The sequence below is a fragment of the Neolamprologus multifasciatus genome, chromosome 9 (assembly GCF_963576455.1).
Source record: "Neolamprologus multifasciatus chromosome 9, fNeoMul1.2, whole genome shotgun sequence".
In the NCBI taxonomy this organism is placed as follows: domain Eukaryota; kingdom Metazoa; phylum Chordata; class Actinopteri; order Cichliformes; family Cichlidae; genus Neolamprologus; species Neolamprologus multifasciatus.
In genome coordinates, this window is record NC_140447.1 from 28,266,069 (window position 1) to 28,287,130 (window position 21,062).

The 21,062-nt window shown below is 41.4% G+C and overlaps 2 protein-coding genes across 2 annotated transcripts; one reads left to right on the forward strand and one right to left on the reverse strand.

Moving 5' to 3' along the window:
- The first annotated feature begins 2,596 nt into the window (after positions 1 to 2,596).
- On the forward strand, positions 2,597 to 18,560 carry irf9 (interferon regulatory factor 9). Its single transcript, XM_085172063.1, has 10 exons — positions 2,597 to 2,729; positions 3,170 to 3,245; positions 4,650 to 4,772; positions 4,862 to 5,042; positions 11,688 to 11,818; positions 12,121 to 12,187; positions 13,273 to 13,332; positions 13,472 to 13,861; positions 15,086 to 15,201; positions 15,879 to 18,560. The coding sequence occupies exons 2-10, from the start codon at positions 3,189 to 3,191 to the stop codon at positions 16,044 to 16,046; spliced, it is 1,293 nt and encodes a 430-aa protein (XP_085028189.1). The 5' UTR covers positions 2,597 to 2,729; positions 3,170 to 3,188; the 3' UTR covers positions 16,047 to 18,560.
- Positions 17,955 to 20,651, reverse strand: emc9 (ER membrane protein complex subunit 9). The gene is made up of 6 exons (XM_085172066.1): positions 20,474 to 20,651; positions 20,036 to 20,238; positions 19,725 to 19,801; positions 19,207 to 19,276; positions 18,947 to 19,041; positions 17,955 to 18,795 (listed from the first exon to the last, which is right to left on the reverse strand). Exons 2-6 carry the CDS (start codon positions 20,228 to 20,230, stop codon positions 18,615 to 18,617), a joined length of 618 nt encoding a protein of 205 aa, XP_085028192.1. The 5' UTR covers positions 20,231 to 20,238; positions 20,474 to 20,651; the 3' UTR covers positions 17,955 to 18,614.
- Between the last annotated feature and the right edge of the window lie 411 nt (positions 20,652 to 21,062).

A 21,062-nucleotide genomic window follows, 5' to 3' on the forward strand; every position in this document is an offset into this window, starting at 1 on the left:
ACTTTGAGGGTTCACGTTCATTTAAAAGATCCACGTTCATCACAGTGAAAACTCTGACTTAAAGCTCGCCATGCCCAACTAACCAGTTTATCTCTCTTTGTAGTACACCTCTCTAGATTCAGACTGTTTTTAATTAGCATGTTTATTTTATTTTAAATGTATTTGAAAATTGTTGTTTTATTTTGAAGGAGATCAACCTTTGGAATGGGTTTTAAAAAATCATTCGTTTGTGATTTTCTTTCTCACGTTTGGTGCCTTTTAGGTAGCAGTGATGCACAAATTTTAATATTTGAAAGGAAATAATTTGGGGTGTGGAGCTGGCTCTTGATGTAATAAACTCTCAGTTTGATTTATCCAGTTAAAAAAATGGAAACGTCTGTTTCAGAATAAATGTACATTTATTAACCAAAATGTTTTTTTTTTTTTCAATCTTTAACATTTTGTCTGAGAGTTTCTATTTTTTTCTGCTTTATAACCGATGGGTGGATATGAGGTTGAAAATCATCTCAATAAACAGAATGATTATTTTAACAAAAGTGGAGTTACTGATGTCCTTAATGTTTTGACAGATGTTGTGGTGTTTTCATTAATACATTCTTCTGAAGTTAATGTAGCCAAACGTGACTTTTAAAGTGTTGTTTTTAATGAGAATTTAAACGTTACATTTGTAAACAACAAGATTACAGGTTACAGTGTAAAGAAATGATACAAACTTGTGTAAGGAGATGAGATTTCCTCTTTTTCCTGAATGCATCAGCACTGCTACTTAGAAACCCTGTAGGCGTATCAAAGAAAAAAGTCCAAGCTAAGACTTAAAGTTCACACAAAAAATAACTTTTTAAATTTAAAATGTAAAGTACATCTTATGTTAGTTATTATTCTGTGATTGTATTTCAGTGAGATTCATTTGTTTTACTTTAAGGATAAGGATAACCATTCAGAGGGTTTAAAGAATATTTACTTGAATTTAAACACACTACAGTGAATTGATTGTTTGGAGATTTGGTATTTTCTTATTAAAAGTACCTAAAAGTAAGGAAAAAAGGCACAAGAATAAAGAATAAATGAATCATTCAGTCAAAAAACATCATTGAACGTTTATATTATCTCTGCTGTTAGTATATATGTATTGATTAGGTGTAACATTATGATCACCTGCTTAATATTGTGTTGGTCCCCATGTTGCTGCCAACTGTTCACTCCATGGATCGGACTTGTTTGTCCAGCACGTCCCACAGATACCTGATTGGATCGAGATCCGGGAAATTTGGAAGTCGAGTCAACACCTCAAACTTGTTGCTGTGCTTCTCGAACCATTCCTGAACCATTTTTTGCTTTGTAGCAGTTACAATGCTGAAAGAGACCACAGCCATAGGGGAATACTGTTTCCATGATGATTGTGGATGAACATGACCCTAAACACTGCTTAGGTAGGTGGAAAGTGTCAAAATAACTTAACTGACTCAAATTCCCAGCAGAACATTTCCTGAGGCATCGCACTGCCTCTGCCAAAAAATGACTCGTTGGCCTGAAATCTGCCAAAAACATGTCAAACATATGCCTTATGAATACTATCACATCATTTTGACCCAGCAAGAATATTCCTATTACAAGGTAGAAACTTACGCTTATGCTGACAAGTTAAAACAAGATCTAAGGACCTTTAACTACACTCTTGTATAACTGTTTGACTGTCTGGACAAGTTACACAAAAATCAATCTAAATATACACTCACTGGACATTTTATTAAGTACAACTTGCCAGTAATTTGCTAATACCTGATTTTTCATGGTGTAGATTCAACAACGTGCTGGAAACATGCTTCAGAGACTTTCAGAGACAAGATAGCATCACAGCAGCTGCAGCTTTCTAAGCTGCTGTGATGTGAATCTCCTGTTCCACCACATACCAAAGTTGCTCTAATGGACTGAGGTCTGGTGCATGTGGAGGTCACTGGGTAGAGTGAACTCATTGTCATGTTCAAGAAACCAGCTTGAGATGATCTGACATTTGTGACACATGTTACGTCTGTCATAAACATAACATTTTCATCCAGATAACTGCCGCCCACTGGATTTTTTCCTATCTTTGGATCATTTTCTGTAAGCACTAGAGATGGTTATGTGATAAAATCCCATCACATGAGCAGTTTCTGAAATACTTAAGCTAACAATCACGCCACATTCAAAGTCACTTAAATCACCTTTCTTTGTTGATCTGATGCTTGGTTTGAACTTCAGCAGGTTGTCTTGGCTGTGTCCACATGCCCAAATGCACCGAGCTGCTGCCACGTGATTGGCTGATTGGATATTTGCGTGTTCCTGGCTGATTAGTTCATTTCCAGCTCATATATCTGCTTTATTTATCATGCAGCAATGAGGAACAAGGCCTTACCTGGCCATGAATCTGCTTCTTACTTATCGTCCAATTATTTTAGAGCCTTTGAATGTCATTCCTAAACAGGTAATGGAATATTTATTCCAATCCCCTTGAATGAAAGGTGAAAGTCTGCACTTCGGTCACATCTCCACTCTCCACTGTGCACATACTCAGGGACCTGACTGTGTCTCTGTGTGTGCTCACTTTCGCCCCCTGGTGTCAGGCTAGCAGAGCCTTTCTCTAAAACCACGTGACTTCGGGGAAAAGGAGCGCCTTCATAGACTGAGCCGCAGAACTGAAGAGGAGAAGACAGTCAGTCCGCAGGCACCGCGGAGGAAACACAACCGAGGTAAACGAAACTCAAATCAACTTCCTTAATTTAACACCTTAGCGTCTATATTTGATTTTTTATAAATATAACATGCGGCGGTGGGAGGATGTTTGCAGCTGCTTTGTTGTTTCCAGACCAGACTCCATTTAAAAAAGACCTCATTTTAGAAAGTTTTTGTCTTTCTTTTCTTTTTTAATGTGTGTCGGCTCTGTTTAAAGACCCGGCTTGAACACGAGGCTTGAACTTGGCATTTTACGCGAAAGCAAATCGACGTTTATTCATATTTTTACACATTTCTTATGTCTAATATTGGATGTTTTTGATGTGCCCAGAGTGAAGCTGTGCTATTATTATAAAATGTGAGGCGGGTGGGTGTAAGAGGGCATGTCGGGGCAGTTGATCGAAGTTGTTTGTGTTGATGTTTTGCCGCTGGCCCTGAAACTTTGCGGTGTTTACAGCATTTTTAAAGAAGCAGCGATGGCAGCTGGGAGAATGCGCTCCACCCGCAGACTGCGCTCCTGGATCGTCGAGCAGGTGTGTGTGGCTGTGTATGTGTGTGTGTGCATGAGTGTGAGAGGGAGACAGGGAGAGGGTAAGGACAAATGAAAGAGTGGGGTGGGAGGGAAGGGAAACAGGAAGAGGAAAAGGGTGATTGGGAGGTCACTAACAAACATATATTCATAACTATGGGGCTGAAAATGACACCAGCAAAAGTTTAACTTTTCTCTTGTTAGAAAATCAGCTGCAGTTGTATAATCTGCTTAAGCAAATTGTAGGTCAGCTGTGGAAAAATGCACTTTTCTGTTTCTACTATCATATAAATGTGTTATAGGTGCTTATTGCTACTTTTTATTTTTATAAAACAGTTTAAACCCTTAAAAATGAACTAAAGTCATAAACTGAATATCAGGAAATAGCTGATTTTGACTTTAGGCCACAAAATTCTGTGTATTGTGTAGAAGTGATATCAGCTGAAGTTGAGCTCAGCTGCACTTTCATCAAGTTTCTATTTTTTAGATTAGTTGGTTAAGAAATAAACAGATATTGCTCCAATTATGTGAATGTGTTCTGCTTTTTCTTGCTTTCTGACATATATAAGTGAAATCAGTGCAAGTGCAAGCTTCACTGTAGCTCTAAACACTCAGTTTCAGGCAGTTCCTTCCACTCTTGGAGCTTTATGAGGTCACAGAGAGCAAATCAGAAGAGAGTTAGCCTGGAGAGAGCTAAAACGGCTAGTTACAGATAGGATGAATTAATGGGGCGCATCAAGGCCCGATATAAGATAAATAAGGATTATTCTGAACTGTTAATGCAAAGCTACTTTAGTAGAGTCCAATAATAAAAATGCTCAGTTCAATTTTATTTATATAGTGCCAAATCACAACATCAGTCGCCTCATGTTGGTTTATATTGTAAGGTAAAGACCCCACAATAATACAGAGACAACCACAACAAACAAATGACCCCCTTTGAGCAAGCACTTGGCAACAGTGGGAAGAAAAAACTCCATTTTAACAGGAAGAACACCCCCATCAGAACCGGGCTCAAGAAGGGCCAGCCATCTGCTGTGACTGATTAAGGGTGATGAGAGAGAGACAGGTCAAATTCCCCCAAAGTAAAGATATAAATAATTTATGGTGACACAAAAACGATAAAATAAATAATATCATATTTAATAATAAAAAAATAATAAAAAAACAATACAATTGTCAGATTTGATCATTTCAGAACACTAAAGTTTGCATATTTTTGCTTTAAAGGTGGATGATGTTGTGTTTTCTGCAGTATTAGTGAATCTAAAAGTGTTTTTTCTACAAAGACATGCAGAAGAGGTGGCTGGTTAGCAGCCCTGATTTATGTCTGCAGTTATTCAGGTTCAGGGGAAATTCAGGAAAACTAAGCTTCTCTAACTTTGCTGTGTTTTTTGGTTTGTTTCAGGTCAGCAGTGGCAAATATCCGGGGCTGGTGTGGGATGACGAGGCCAAAACCATGTTCCGCATCCCCTGGAAGCACGCGGGGAAACAGGACTTCCGCAAAGACGAAGACGCCGCGATCTTCAAGGTAGCTCTTGAAATTCTCAAGATTTGCTTTAAATGCCACAAATCTTGTGTGCTTTAAATCTCTGAGATCGCCATCGCTGTCCTCCCCAGGCGTGGGCAGAGTTCAAGGGGAAGCTGACAGACGGGGGCCAGGACAACCCGGCCGCTTGGAAGACCCGTCTGCGCTGCGCCCTCAACAAGAGTCCTGAGTTTAAGGAGGTGATGGACCGAGCCCAGCTGGACATCTCAGAACCGTACAAGGTGTACCGCCTGGTCCCCATCAGCGAGCAAGGTGAGGCTTGACGTACCTACTCAGCATGCTCTGGCTAGGTCGTAGTACGACTTAGTTATACCTCAGCAGCAAAGCATTTGACTTACCTCAGACCTGATAACCTCAATGACAAAATCAGTCTCGTGGTCACACGAAGGTGGTTAAGTCAACCCAAAACTTCCCAGTGGGTCACATGAGGACACAGGAGGCAGGAAGATCATGTGAAGACCAGGCGAGGCCCGAATATGCAGTGTAAAGACGCTGAATTCATTAATGTAACCATGATATCTTCTGCCAGGGTAGAAATGGGATGTTTTTCCGTAAGAGCTCTGATAGTTGGTGTTCACACTTCACTGGCTCAGATGTCTTCCATCTCAGACATCTGTATTTCATTAAAAATAACTGCTGTTTAAGATTTATTAGCTCACAGTCTAACACGAACAGCCCGGTTTCAGTCCTGATGGCACAAGGACCTGTTGTGGCGGGAATTCAAAGCAGCACCCCTGCCTTGTTTTACAAAACCAAGGACAAAGTACAATATTTGAAAACTCTCAGTAGGTTTAAGACACAATACAGCCCGAAAGCAATGAGGCAGGCTGGGAGTGAGCGTGAGAGAAAGAGTGTAGTGTTAAAAAGTCTTGTATATGTGCTTTAAAAGGTCAGTAAGACTGGAAAAGCTGGCAAAAATGTTGAATGTCAAAGTTCTTGGTATCCCTGCTCGATGATGAAGAATAGATCTAAACCAGCGGTCCCCAACCCCTCGGGCCTCGGACCGTGAGTCGTTTGGTACCGGGCCGCGAGAGTTGAGGCTCAGGTGTGAAATGTATAGTTTTCAGGGTTTTTATCGGTTTTCAGCGTTATTTTGTTATCGTTTTTATCGTTTACTCGGTTTTCCTGGGTCTTTTCACGTGTGTTATGAATAAATTTTCTTTTTTTCGGTACCGGTACTAGTTTTATTTTGTTGTATTTATCCGCGACACCTTAAAGGCCGGTCCATGAAAATATTGTTGGGCATAAACCGGTCCGTGGCGCAAAAAAGGTTTGAGACCGCTGATCTAAACTACTCTTAAATCAATGTGAAGGTTTGGTGAAGGTATTTCTGTAGAGCATGTAAGATAGTTTTATAGTTTTTTCAGAATTGTTGAAAATTTTATACAAGATCAGCTAGCATGCAGCTTAGGCTCCCTGGTTTAGTATAAACTTTGCGTATTTGATATCATCTCTGAGCCATCAGAGTCTTAAGAGGGTCTCTAAGACTACAGACTCTCTACCTACACAATGGGGTCAGGAAGTGGTGACCCCTTTTTCGGAGAATTGTTAGGTCACTAAGTGGTGGGCGCCGGTATGCGTTGATCTCTTATCTGGAGCAGGTGTGGTTTGCAGCATATGTTAGCATGGCACTGTGGCCCGGTGATGCTGGAGTCCCACAAATAAGAAGGTTGCAGTGAGATTGCAGACATGCAGATGTGCAATCTCACTGCTTTGAAGTATCTGCAACCACTTGAGTCAGTGGGTGATGAAGTCAGTCTGCAATCAGTTTACAACTGAATGGGGTCAAGTTGGCATTTACACACAATATCTGTGTTATTGTGTGCAATCATTTCCTCTCTTGCAAAGAGTCATGTAACAAATAATTTGCCTTCATTGGTCCAGACTGACTCAGTCTGATTGCAGCACGTTGGCAGTCTGTCTGTGGTTATACATTAAGACGGTGATCACATGGAAAACTGTTTGTTTGACTGTTTGTTTGGAGACAGGTTGCCTCCCACCAGGTGATCTGTGCAATCGCCTTGTTATTACAGTTATTAAAATCCCAGAGGTTAAGGTTATTGGAACCTCTGGTGAGCAGATGCAAAAAAATTCAGTGCAATCGCCTGGCAACCACCAATTTTTCCCAGCCACGATGTTCATGTCCTATTTTCACTTAATGTAACTGAGCCAAAAAGACGTGACCCACCCTTATAAGAATGTACATCCAGGGTTAAACACAAAGTTAGCACGATAAGCCTCAAATCCTGCTGCATAGTACCAGCCTGTGATGATCGTGGCAGGTAAACTGATATTTCAGTTGTAATGTAGGGCAGACCTGCACTCACTCACACAGTCACATGCTCAGCTTCCCTCCTCCAGGTTGGATTTTTATCTCAAGATAATGAGCCACAGTCTTTGCGTCACTTTAACAGCCAAAAAATAAACTGACTTAATCTTGACCTCTCTGAGTCAGACTGGTGAACTCATTTAAAGCAGGTAGTATGGGAATACTTGTAGCTCCTCAGGGTTCGTATTTAGTCATGATGGGGGTTAACCTACAAACCCATTCTGTTTGCAAAACAGTTTCACAACAGTCGTGGATGTTTGTCTGGCTGCCACTTAAAACTGTTCCAGTTATTGATTCAGAAGCAAAAACAATTCACGTGCTTTGCCATGCCTGTGCGTACTCATTAAAGTGTAGGGTGAGATGAGCAACTGCAGGCCGGCGATGTCTCAAAATGCAGCAGCTCTTTTTCTAAGAAGCAGAAACCTCAGGAAGCACGTGACGACTGCGTCTGTCTCTTCAGGCTGCAGGCGCACAGATCCAGCGCGTCGATTGGTTGGTTACATCTCAGAGATCGTGTGAAGATTAAGGAAAGATGAACTAAAACTCGTTTCCTCTCACTTTTAGTAAATGCAGTTAGTCAGTTTCTTCTGCTCTTAATGTGGAGGAGCTTTGTAGCTTTTATTCTGAAAGCTACAGTAACCAAGCACTTGACTAACAGCTCTGCCATCAATTCTGCTTTTACAAAGACTTATTTTTTCAGCTTTTCTTTATCATCATAACACCTCATAAATACTGGATTAAACTATTACTATTATACATGAACCGGTCAGAATATTAGGAACACCCAGAAGCCCACCATCACTAACTACAAACTCGACAATTAACGTGAACGAACTGAAAAATTGGATCTAAAAGTTTCCCACGGTTGATGGTAACGTGTTTACAGTTTTGCTCGACTGTTAGCAGGGCTGGCATCGCCGCTGCTGAAGGCTGATGCCGGGTTTATAGCTTAATAGCTCCTCTGTTTGAGAGAGTTGAATATTTAATCTGTCAGCAGGACATCACAGACCATCAGAAATACTCAGCTGGTTTTAGTTGCTCGTCCCTGCAAGACTTTTTAAAACTAGCAGAAAATTTTTAATATAATATAATTTGAAATGTCAGAATGAGTGACACCGAAGCAAACCTAAGCAAGAACTGAAGGAAGGGTAATCAAATGTTCAGATTTTAGGTTTTCTTTGTTGTTGTGGTCGACATTGTTCTCCATTTTTAAAGGTTTGATTCACTAAAATAATTAGAGTAACCTTTATTTACATCAGAGAAATGAATGTAAACATATTACATATAAACGTGTGTGTTCATCTGCTGTGGGTGCTGGCCGCTCACAGGATTTCTGTTTGATTTCAGATTAACAGTAGATGAGAAAATGGAGGTTTTGCTGCGTTGGGTGTTGCAAAGTAAATGTTGCACAATGTGCCTGCAGAAACTGCTGAACTTTCATCTCTATTAGCGCACGGTTAGTCTGATCACCACTTCCACCTTTTCTGCAGCGTTAAGCCCTCTCGCTGTTTATTTCTCTCACACCTTTTTTTTTAAGTGGCCGTGCTTTTGGACCCGTTGACTCTTGACCTATTTTCTGCTGCTTTGCCTGTTTAATGTCATAAAAGTGCCAAACAAATATGTTAAATGTAGGCCGAAGGGTATTTAAAGCTGCGCTGTGCCCTCTGCTCTCGTTGTGTTGCTGATGTTTGTCTGTTTCCAGGGAGAAATACCTGGATTCTTTTCTTCTGATAATCTCCTGCACTTTGGTCTTTGCGTGAACTTTATCTGTTTTTAAGTTACTTTTTTTCAACTTTTCTTTACTTTAGATTTTATTTTAATCACTGGAAAGTCTTAAAAAGTAAACAAGACATGCAACACAATCAGTCACATGTTAAAACAGAGAAACGGACATTATTAAACACACGTTAATAAAAGCCTATAAATCATGACAGAGATGGAGATGGATGGAGAAGGAAAATACTTAGAAAGAAGTTCCTCTTTTAATCTTTGGGTTTGTGAAGGTTCTCAGTCATCCAGGTCATCGTAGTCCATCTGCATCTAAAGGTCAAAGGTCACTCTTTCGAGGATGCCAATGTTCACATTTTGGACAGAGAGGACAGATGGTTTGAAAGAGGAGTGAAAGAAGCATCTATGTCCACTGTGAGCGACCATCTTTGAACAGAGGCGGTGGTTTACGACACCAACTCTCTGCCATCTATAATCCAGTTTTGAGATCCCTTCCCAGACGCCTTAACGCCCACTCACATCCTGGGCCGTCTGACCTCAGGAAATCACATGATAAGGTGGGGCCAGGCTTCACAATGAACTCACTCGAAACCCTGGCTGATTGGGACCCACACCCAGTTTCACACCTTGGCTCAGGCGATTAGAGGATCATCAGGGGGTCCTTTTGTCCCTCTGTGGGGGGACACTCCCACTAGGTTTATATCTGGGACTCTCCACCATTTGACCTTAGAACTGAAGAAGCTTCTCGGATGAGAGGTGAAACGTCTTCAAGCAACTCAAAGAAGTCCAGACGCTTTTCTTTGCAAGCTCCTTTGACTCCTTTAATCATCGTGTGTAGTTCTGCTGTGTCTTATCGTCTCTTTAAAAAAATTATAATCAAAAATAAATATATTTTAAAACTTCTGCTTTTGATTTTAAGCCAAAAAAAATCACCAGTAACTTTCTTTCCAGATGTCTGACTTCTTTTATAAAATTCATACTTGACCTTAAAGTTATTAGTTGTATATTTTAACTGTTTAAACCTGTCCTCTGCTGCTTAACCAGGTTCAGATTAATTATTTTTACTTTATTTAACCTTCATTTAATCAGCAAGTTAAAACACTTTGAATTTACATCTGTTTTGTAAAATTGCTCCAGGTCAGGATAAGGTGCATTAACTTTGCGTATTTCATTTTGATAGCAGGAGAAACTGGAGCGTCGCTGTCAGAAACATGCAAATTCTGCACAGTATCCGGCCACCGCGCTGCTAAATACTGATTTAGTTACTGCTATCAGGGCTGCTGCTCACAGATGTTTTCGATAAACGGTCAGTTTGTCAGTCGATAAACTGGTTGGTCCCCAAGATTTACAAAAAGAGACACGAGCAGCTGGGGCTCAGCAGGCACAGTGGGTATCTCTGTTATTTGGGCGGTTTGCAATGTGATGCCTGGGTCCTCCAGGCTGCATGTTAAAGTCATCTGGGGTGATACACTGACACTTGATTCCTGAATTAGGCTTCAGCGGGCAATCTACGCGTAACCTGATGCACACTTTGATAGGAATATACCCACGTGTCGGGTTGATGCAGCGAAAGATTAAGACGCGTCTGAGGCATCAAAAAAAGCACTTGTGTGAAACGGTGTAGTAGAAAGTTCTTCAGGCAGAACGGCACCAATCAGTATACCGCACAGTCCTCAGGAAATATGTGAGATTCACAAAATAAAAGCCCCCAGTTATTTATAGAGATTTATCATCATGCTTTAGGGCTGAGGTGTCAAACTCCAGCCCTCGAGAGCTACTGTCCTGCAGCTTTTAGATGCATCCCTACTCCAACACAGCTGAATCAACTGGCTGGATTACCTCTTATCAAGGCCTGATAACAAGCCATTTGTTTGATTCTGGTGTGTCGGAACAAGGATGTGTCTGAAAGCTGCAGGACAGTAGCTCTCGAGGGCTGGAGTTGGTGATCCCTGCTGTAGGGTGCCAACCACATGTGGCAGCGCTCTCACATAAAGTATCAATCACAGCCTTGCAGGATTTAGGCTAAATAACATTTTATGTTAAATGTGCATCCTGGCATTTAAGGAGGTGTACATTTTTTCTTCATTTTCATCTACAGAGCTACTAAAATAAGGCTGAATTGGCTCTTCCTGCAGCCTGTTGTAGCCACAGTTATGTACATTATGCTCATGCATGCAATGACCAGAGCCAGTGATTCATAACTGAAGAGTAATCATTTGATCATTACACTTTTTCACTTATAAAATCTCTAAATATTCACTTCATGGCACTAGGACCAGTGGAAAAACAAAGCCCGACATTTGGGAAGCTCAAACCATCGAATGCTTCCCCATCAATTAAGGTGGCACTCTGGTGAGATAGCATGGGGAAGTACTGACAAAAACACATGTAACTGATTTAAATGTCAGTAAATCCATCTGTTCTGTGTCTTTTCTTCATTTTCTCAGCATGAGACTTTGTAAAACGAATTTTGTGGTGCGCTTAAAGGGCTGCAGAAGACCAGTGCGACTCACTTTGCATTATTGTCGTATTTTAAAGCTGCTATAAACATAAACTGCCTGTGCATCACCATTCAGAGGTCAAAGTACAAACATGACGGAGCCTGACGGAGTTAATCTTTGGCTATTATTTTGGTAATTACATGGAAAATAAAATAAACATCTGCAGAGCTGTTTGTTTGCTAGTTCCTGTGAGGACATTTAATCAAAGACTTTTTATTTTGCCAAATGAGTAAAATTCTCGTGGAAGCAATGAGACCGAAGAGCTTTAAAACGACTCAAAAGTAAAAACAGCCGATTGTTTTCAGCTGCTTGACGAGTGTTTCCTCTGTGTGCGTTTAGGTGTGGTGGTGCCTGTAAAGAAGAGCAGAGAAAAAGCCTCCAGGAGGTCAAAAAGGAGGAGAAGCGATTCAGACAGCGACGACGCCAGTGATGACAAACAGATAAAGAGGGAAGAAGCCACGTCTCAGCTGGTGGGTTTATAGGATGTGGGGCGTATGCCGAGTCATTTTAGCCTCAATGTTTGCTCCGAGATAGGAGAGCATCTGATAGCGAATCAAAGTCCTGCAGTATCAAATGCTGTTTGCCATTTCTGTGTAGTTTGAATTATAGATGTTGGTGTAATGATTCCTTCCTGCCTGCTGGAGCTCAGCTAATCTGAGCATCTGAGAGGCAAATTAACAGTGACTTAAAAGCTGCGCAGCATAAACAGCATAATTAAAGTGAACCGAACTGAAGTTCATAAATACTGATTAAATTTTTGTCTGATTCTCAGTCTGTCGACGAAAGCCCCGTCCAGACGGAGGAGCCCACTCAGTGCCCCACCTTCATTCAGACGGACTGTGAGTTTAACTGTCTTTGTAATCTGATTACTTCTTCGTAATCGGGAGTTTTTCTTATGTATAGAGTTAGCGATGCGAGGAGTATCCTATGATTTCCCCTCACGTTTGTTCTCTTTTCCATCTAAAAGAAGTTGAATCGGGATCTCCGGCTTCCTCAAATGTAAACAATGAGTTAATTCTCCATTTCACACTGTTGAAGACTTCGCCTCTTGCCCACACTTTTAAAATATTATCTCAGAAACTTGTTTACACCACTGGAAAAAAAGTATTTTTTTGTCATTCGTAAATCAAAATTTTAGGTTATTGAGTCCACGCAATAACCTAAAATTTTGATTTTCGAATTTCAAGTTCTTACCTCAGTTTCAAGTAATTTCATCAGTAGTTTGAGAGACATAACAACGTGAAACTTTGAACGACAAAAATTGGTTTAAAGTTTTTTTTCACTGGTGGAAATAAGTTTGCATATTTCACACTTTAAGAAAACTTTGCTTTGAGTTTGACGGAGGATCTAAAAGTCCTGTGATCCTGTGAGGCTGCAGTCACAGTCTTTGCTTTGTAAAAATCATATTTGCACTTCAAGGACGAGCAGGTCTGTCGCTGCCTCTGAAATCAGGTCATGTCCGAGGAGAAATCGAATCGCTGACCTTGGGTCGGGTGATTTTATTTATACGCCACATGTCATAGCACGTATACAAGTATCAGTGTGCTTGAAACTAAAAACATAAAACCCTGTGTAGGTCTGCTGTTCCTTAACCCTCTCAGGCTCAAATGAACTCTTTTGTTGCTAATGCACAACCAAGTCCTGCAGTGGTACTTCTGAGTAAAAACACTCAGGTAATCAGGTTGTTAGTTTTTAACTGTTGCAAATCGGCAACGCCCGCCTCGAGAGGGTTAAGGCAGTAAAAACTAAACAAACTTCACAAAGAAGTAACATACAAGCCTACACACACACATTGTGAAGCAAATGGATTACTGCAGTGTAACCTTGTGTTCTTGTTTCATCATGTGTTTACATTTCAACTAACAAATCAAACTCACAGGCGACCAAAAGAAGCCGCTGATGTAACTGTTTTCTGTCCCTTCAGCGGTCGATGAGATCAGGTTGGACGTGCGGATTGAGGAGAGTGTGACCGCTCCTGTAGGAGGTAATAAAGCATTTACAGCTGAGCAGGCTGTGATATGCTGGGTTCAGAGTCATGAACCCAGTCACGACCTGCTGTGAAACACCGAGTGTGTTTTTGTTGTCTCGAGAAGATAACGACTCCTCTGTCTCCATCTCTACAGCCCAGGACTCCTTCAATGTGGCCGTTTACTATTTAGGACAGGAGGTGCTCAAACGTCAGATTCAGGGCACCGATGTGCGGATAACGTACCTGCCCTCCTCGCCTATTCCCCCCACGCCACTCGTCCTGAAAGCCAGGTTCCCACGCATCCCGCTACCCGAGCCGCCCTCCACGTTGCCGGCCGGTCCGGAGCTGCAGGCCCTCTTCACCCTGCTCCCCTTCATGGAGAAAGGGGTGGTGCTGACCTCCACTCAGCAGGGAGTTTACGGCAAGAGGTTCTGCCAGGGGCGGGTGTTCTGGACGGGGCCGCACACGACCGTGCCGGACCTGCACAAGATGGAGAGGAACACAGAGCCGGTGCTCCTTTTCAATAAAGAAATCTTCAAGCAACGTGAGTCAGAAATGAGCGTGCTGACATTTGTTAACAGCCCTGCCAGATGCTGCAGAACAAATTATCACACAGATGTTATCACAGCAAGAGCTTGAATGCTAATATGTACTCTGCAGGAAAAAAGGAACTCACCAGGACTTTAATCAAAATATGTCTTTAGTTTTTTGAATTAGTGTTTATTAACTGAAGTATCACAGACTCATTGCCATCACTGTTTTATGAACTAAGTGTGTTTTTGCCACCAAAACATGGTTTGGCGCCAGTCTGCAGCTGTGATTGGATAATTGACGGGACATCCAGGATCATTTTGCTCTAATGCACTGCTAACGTGGTTAGCTCACGATAGATAATAACACTGCTATCAAATTGCCTTATGTCTTGTTATTGGATAAAACCGTTGCCTGGTGCTCGTCTGGGCAGCAGTCTAACCAGAGATGCCCACGTCTTCCTCTTCCTGTCCAGCTCTCCTTTGAGGAAATGCAGAAGCCTTTCAAACACAGCAGATACACATAATCTCTGCAGCATGTCATCCTCCCATTTGGACACATGCCATACCCAGCAGCAGCTTTAGTCTGACTCCAGGAGAACGCCGTTTACGTGTCTCCAACACAGCTTTGTTCTTAAACTAAGGGTGTTCAGGATCTTTTATTTTGAAAAGCTGCTAATTCAGTTCTGTGTTTGACTTGTCGCGATCCTTACCTGCTCTGTGCAGCTTGACCTGACTACAGGAAAAAATAAAAACATTTAAAAATAGTGCAGTTTTCAGCAACGTGAAGTGGAGGGCTGCTCCTGAACGGTGTTACAGGCTGGTACGTCACTGGGAATACGCGTCTCCCAAATAACTCGTAGCGATAGGTGAGGGTAGGAATGCAGGTCGAGCAGTAAATCAGCTGCTTTCCCTTCATTCTCAGCTCTTTCTTTACCGTAGCAGGCAATCAATCCTCCCACACTTGGAAACATTATACATCATTATACATCTGGCAGCGCTGCTTAAGACTGAAAAATCAATGTTAAGTGCATGTTATTTTTTAATTTTAGAGAGTTTTCGTGATAATAAGGTCCAATCTTCAAAAAACTTTAGTTTTTGGTTGGAATTGTCCATCTGGAATCTTGATTTTAAATGTCATGAGCAAAGATTCACTGCAGGGCTGTTTGTTGCCCTGAGCTGATAACTTACATGAAGTGCTAACAAACACCCGCCCCCCTTCCCTCCTCAATCATCAGAGTTGGACCACTTCCGTACAAATGGCGGCGAGCCTCCCCAGTTTGGCTTCACCCTGTGTTTTGGAGAAGAGCTGAGTGACTCAGAGGACCCTTCCAAAAAGCTGATCATTGTTCAGGTAAACCACACACACTCAGCAGTATGTTTGTTCTGTGGTGGGGATTTTCCAGGGAATTTCAGGTAAACCACACACTGGATTATTGAAAACTGTAACTAGAGAAAAGTTTCCTTTCTTTGTCCTTTAATTGTCACCAGTATTCATTTTTCTACACGAGTTTCCTTTAAATCATCCTTCAGCTGCTGCGATTGTTACTCACATGTGATTTTAGTGACACCTAACTTATTTATTCTTCTGTAACAACCTGTGCTTAACTGGTGCCCTCTTCCCTGCAAGTGGACTTGCACACTCCTCATCCAAAAGCTCAGGGTTCACACTGCTCTGAATGCCCCATTTTTGGCTCTTTGTGATGTCAGAGAGGGGCTAGCCCTCATAACTGGTTATATCAGGCATAGAAACCCCCCCACATGCTGTTCAAACCGTCTGCTTGTGAGGGGAAGCCAATCAGCTGAAAGGGAAGCGTTAAAACCAGTTTTCAAATTCATTTTTAGGGACCTTTAAATGTGGAGAAATCCGCAGCTCCAACACAGGAGATCTGAGTAACTAACAAAAACTACCTTCACTACTCTCTCCTCTACAGATTACTTTACGATGGGAACAACGGCAGGTCCAGAACGCTCAGTCCGTCTGATTTCAGTAAATGGTAAAAACTGCCTTTACTGCTCTTTCCTCTGCAGATCACTCTACCGTGGGAAGAACAGCAGGTACAGAACGCTCAGTCCATCTTTGAATCCATCACCATCCTCCAGTCTCTGGCCAGCCAGTCCCCGCTGGGAGAAATAACCCTGAACCTCGTCACGGTGCCTTCGTCAACCAACGAGAGCGTCGGCTGCGGGACTTTCTAAGCACTTTGATGGGTGGCATTTGAAAAATAAGACACATTTCCCCCTTATTATAAATCCGACAGCTAGAAGGAATTTTTTCTTTTATTATTCTAATTAAGACAGATTATAATAAGATATCAAAACAGGAACCTGCAGTTATTTTCTGTGGTAATTGGGGTTTTTTTTCATATTGCCCAAACACGTTGCACAGAAACGGATGCATAGCATTTAAGAGAAATAGGAAATCAAATGGTGAACTAATATAAAGGGGACCTATTCTGCTTTTCCATATTTTTTGCCACAGTGGTCAAAACCCATATGAAAAAAGTCTACAAGAGTAGATTTACCCAATACTGTCATATTACACACATAGTTTTGACCGTTAGCACAGAAACAGCCCTCACTGGAAACAGGAAGCTGCAGCTCCTGTTTCCAGTGAGGGCTGTTTAAGAGGCGCAGCCAATCAGAAAAAAAGCTGGCTTGAAGAGGGAGGAGCATTTGGATAAGAGGGTGGAGTGACTGAAACCGTAGCACAGACTTGTGCCTCACAGCAGGCTGTATTCTTTATCAGACAATAGCATCAACAATGCTAAAAATGCTAAGAGAACAAAGGATCGCGTTTACAGGAGAAACTTTCCATTCAGACTAAAATACTTTTTGTCTCAGGCTGTTTTTATGCTTTCAGGTGAGCTGAGAGTTTTAACACGGGGATTGACTCCCTTTTGTAACCAGCAGCCTCAACAGGCCATTAAAGAAACTGCACCTTTTGACGCTGCTGCAAAACGTCCTGTAAAACAAATAGGACTTATTTTGAACTGTGAATCATGCAAAGCTCCCGGAGTAAAAACAGAGTTGGAAATAAGCATTAATAGGTCCTCTTTAATATCAGTTTTGGGGTGCACCTTCTTTTTCATTTTAGATATTAGTTAGTGTACTGGTAACACTACATGTAAGCCAACACTTAGAAGCTTTTTATACTCCTCGTGCATCTCAGAATGTGATGTAAGCAGCATGCCGATCAGAGCTGACCAATCCTCTTCCTGTAAATTCCTCTCGTTAACTACTGGGTCGTTTTAGATATTATAAGTCTATTGTTTTGGTTAGGGATTGGGGGTGGAGCCATTTAGTACTGTAGACGCTGCTTAAGTTGTGTTGATGAAAATTGTTTATACCACAAGACTAGATAGAAGTTTCACTGTACAATCAAAGGGGAAAAAAGCATCATAATAGCCTGCAGTAGTTCAGTAGACTGTTTTGTAAAGCACCTTTATCTTTACTATATTGCCGTCAAGTCAACCCTTTATACCATTAGGGTTTTGTAGTTAAAAACACAAGTACACTTTTTTTTTTTTTTACAAATGTGTCTTAAATGGTCGTCTTTTAATAGACAAAAACTGAAACTGGAGATGAGAAAGGAGGAGCGTGTCACCCTGGAGCAGGTCAGTCAGGAATATCACATTCAGCGCATTTATTTTTTAACCATTTACAGTGAGAAACACGCCCAAGTCACATGACTGTGCGCTGTTAGACAGCTGCACCGTTTGAATCATTTTAAATGCCTGTTAACAGTTAAACTTTCAGCTTTTCTTTGGGGGTTTGTGAAGGAAGAACAAAACACACATTTCAATACAAAAGTTCTGCAGTGAACACAGGGAGGAGAAGCTCTGAATATTTGGCTTATTGAAAGTGCAAGGCAGCCTCAGTTTGACACGTTGTAAGGCAGGTTTCCCGAACTTGCAACACATTGTTCCTCTTTCCTGAAATTAACATGATTTAGAAGAAATTTCCTCTAGACACATGTTATTTTTGTAGCACCTGCTGCAGAAGTTTGGCAGTATTTGCTGAACAGCAAATAACAAGAACAGCTGCAAAAACACGCTTTAATTGAGGATTTAAGGTAACAACACAGAATAAAGACACTAAACAGTATAAACTTTGACAGGGAGTTTATTTGAATGGTCAACTGTTATAATTGTAATTTCATTCAAGTTCACATCTCTATTTAACCCGTTCTTTACAGTATAAGTGCCTGCACGAGGCATTGAAGTCATAACAAACACATCTGCACGGTGTTAAAGGGTGGATGTATCCCCCCCTCCCCCCATTTTATTTTAAATATATTACTTTAAGTCTTCCCAAAGTCAAAAACACAAACTTAAGAGTTCCTTTTAAATCAAACCTAATGAAAAACAAATATTTTGAGCTTCATCTAGCTTGGTATTTACTGCAGGATTTTAGTATTGTAAGGCATTTTTGTCCTTTTGTCCATCCTGTTTCATGTATAGTTTGCTGGAATCATACTAATGCATAAACTAAGGGAAAGAGGGGGAACATATATCTATATGTTGTAGTAGTGTTAGAGGAGGACTTTAAGGTGGACGTGTCCTTTAAATGAGCAGGGTATTGAGATGGACCACAAGGCACACTCTGGGGTTGGGCGGGAAACTAGTAAGATGTAAATATTGTTATTTATGCATATATGTCCTTGTTCACTTGGAAAAAAATAAACGTCTCCTTAAACTCGGTGTCGAGTGTGCGTTGTTCTGTAAAAATCACATTTGTGCAGAAAAAGTGATGCTACTCTTCAGTCTAGATGTTTCCGTTGGCCGGCGAGGCGAGCTCCTCTATCTTGGTGTTAAGTTTCTGATTGGTCCAGTCTTTTGTGATGTCGTCCAGGTGGCTGTCAAAATCCACCAATAGCGTTTGATCACCTGACTCCATCATCTGGCTCGCTATGGCCCGAGTCTCCTCCCACTGTCTCAGCATTATCCTGAACAGGACAGAGGAAAAAAGGGACAGGTGAGTGTGGTTTTCAGGCAAAATTCAGGCGCAAAAATAAAAAACAGACGTGCTGCTCAGCTTTCACAGCGTGTCCCACATAAACGTGCAGTTTGCTGGGATCTGGTCATTCATGCTCTTACGTGTGTTTGTCTTTGAGTATCCATCTTGAGTCTTTGCGCTCGTACAACACGATGGGAGGAACCCGATAGTCTGGAGACATCTTACTGCCATCGAGCTGTAAGAAGAAAAAAATCATCCTGAACTACTTTATTAAACAGACAGCACAGCTAAGCTTAACTTATTTCTGAAAGCCTGCTTACCAGCAATAAAAAACTATGTCCAGGTTAAACCAGCAGGTAAGAGACAGCCGATGAAACAATTTTACTTCTGTTTTTCTTACCATTAATAAAACTGCATTGTCAAACTGCTCTGCAATCTTATCGGCGACCTTCAGCGCACACGGTGTCGGGCTGCCGAGTAGAAAACATAAAAACATGTTAAACAGAAACTCCTGAGACCACACGCCTCCGCCAAAGCCGCAAAGTTACAGAAGGACGCCATATTTTTCTTGAGAATATCATTTTGATATGTATGAGGATCCAGTTTATTCATTCCAAAGCTAACTTTAGTGCTTGAAAACTGACAAAAGGTAGCCCTTTAATCTCTTTTCTGAACTGAGGTTTCTGTATGATTTCAGATTTTTTTTAAAATTTTAACTAAAATGTCTTTTACATCTTGTTTTATTTTTTATTTAATAACCTTTTCATGCTGGTTTTCCCATCTAGACAGATGTGCTGAGCTGTAAAGTGTTACTGCATGAGGTACGAAAAGCTAAATGTGCAGCTTTGCCGCATCTCAAAACAAAAAACAGGGTTCAAATGAAAACCTCTTTAGTGACACGAAGCTCTGGAAACCCACTTGTTATCAGACACGCAGGCGTTGGCTTGGTAATATCCCACTATCCTCTGCTGAGTCTGTGAACACCAAACATCCACCTGGAAGGAGGAGAGCACCCACCGCCACTTTTAAACTTCATTTAATGCTGATGCAAGTTATAAATTCTTAATAACTTGGTAGCTTGGTCCAGAATATCTGACTGCAGGGTTTTATGCCTTCACAATAAACAATCACGAGGAGTCTTTAAGGTCTTTTTGCTTCTCCAGGATCAGAGCTCCAGACTGTGGTGCTATTAAACAAAATTGTGAGGGAAGAAAAACACCTGTGAGCACCTGTGTAAGGGCCAGCTGGGTGATAGGAGCCAGGGGCAGGTGGGAGTGGAGCAGCGGGACACAGTCAGTCACGCAAACAGCGCCACCTGTCGGGCTGGACGACAACAGCAGGCCATTGATGCTACAGCGCGGAAAGAGGCAGGCGTGCAGGTACATCTTCACGTAAGCGCGACAGGACAGCTCCACCTCACCCATGGTGTCCGCTGCGGGGAGATAAGAGCACAGAAGCACTGAAAACTTGCCTCAGAGGACCGAAGCTAGCGGGAGAAGCACTGATGAGACACACAACAAAGGGCTGCCGTTAATAATGTCGCTGAATTTATCGCAAATCAGAAGGAAAAACGTCCGCAAGTGGCAGCAATGAGCTGCCAACCGGCCACACTGTGAATGAGCATTAGCATCCAAGCTAACCAAGCAGAGAATTTAATTCCGCCTTACCTGAGTGGGAAGATCAGTAAACACCAAAATCTACAGCTTCAAACTGGAAATATCAAATTAAGCTTTGCACGCAACTGTTGACACGGGCTTTTAAAAAACAGACCCAATTCACTTGACAGATACATGAAGAGCGTCTGAACGGCTGCTTTTGGTCCCGCCTACATGTCTTAAATGTAATTACCTGATTGGCTAAGAGATAAAGGATTTGTAATGCGGTTCGAGATAAAAGATGCCAATCATTTCGTCAGGAGTTCAACGTAAACACGACTATGTATACGCTTTACGGTAGTGCGCCCTCTACTGAAGAGGATGACCGAGGGGATAAAAAAAAAAATAGGTGTGTGTGTGTAAAGAAAAGTAAAGCTATATCAAGTACAATAGAATACAATATACATGATACATACTGATTATTCATTTGTGTGACTGACTTCTTTTGCACTGACAGAACTGCACCTCTATTTAGTCTAATAAAACTACTTTGTTATTGTAGTTTCATTGCTACAATGACAAAGATTCTGGTTCTGAGAAAACAAAACAAAACAAACCCACTCTGAAAACTCAAATTTGAATTAAATATTTTAAATAAATG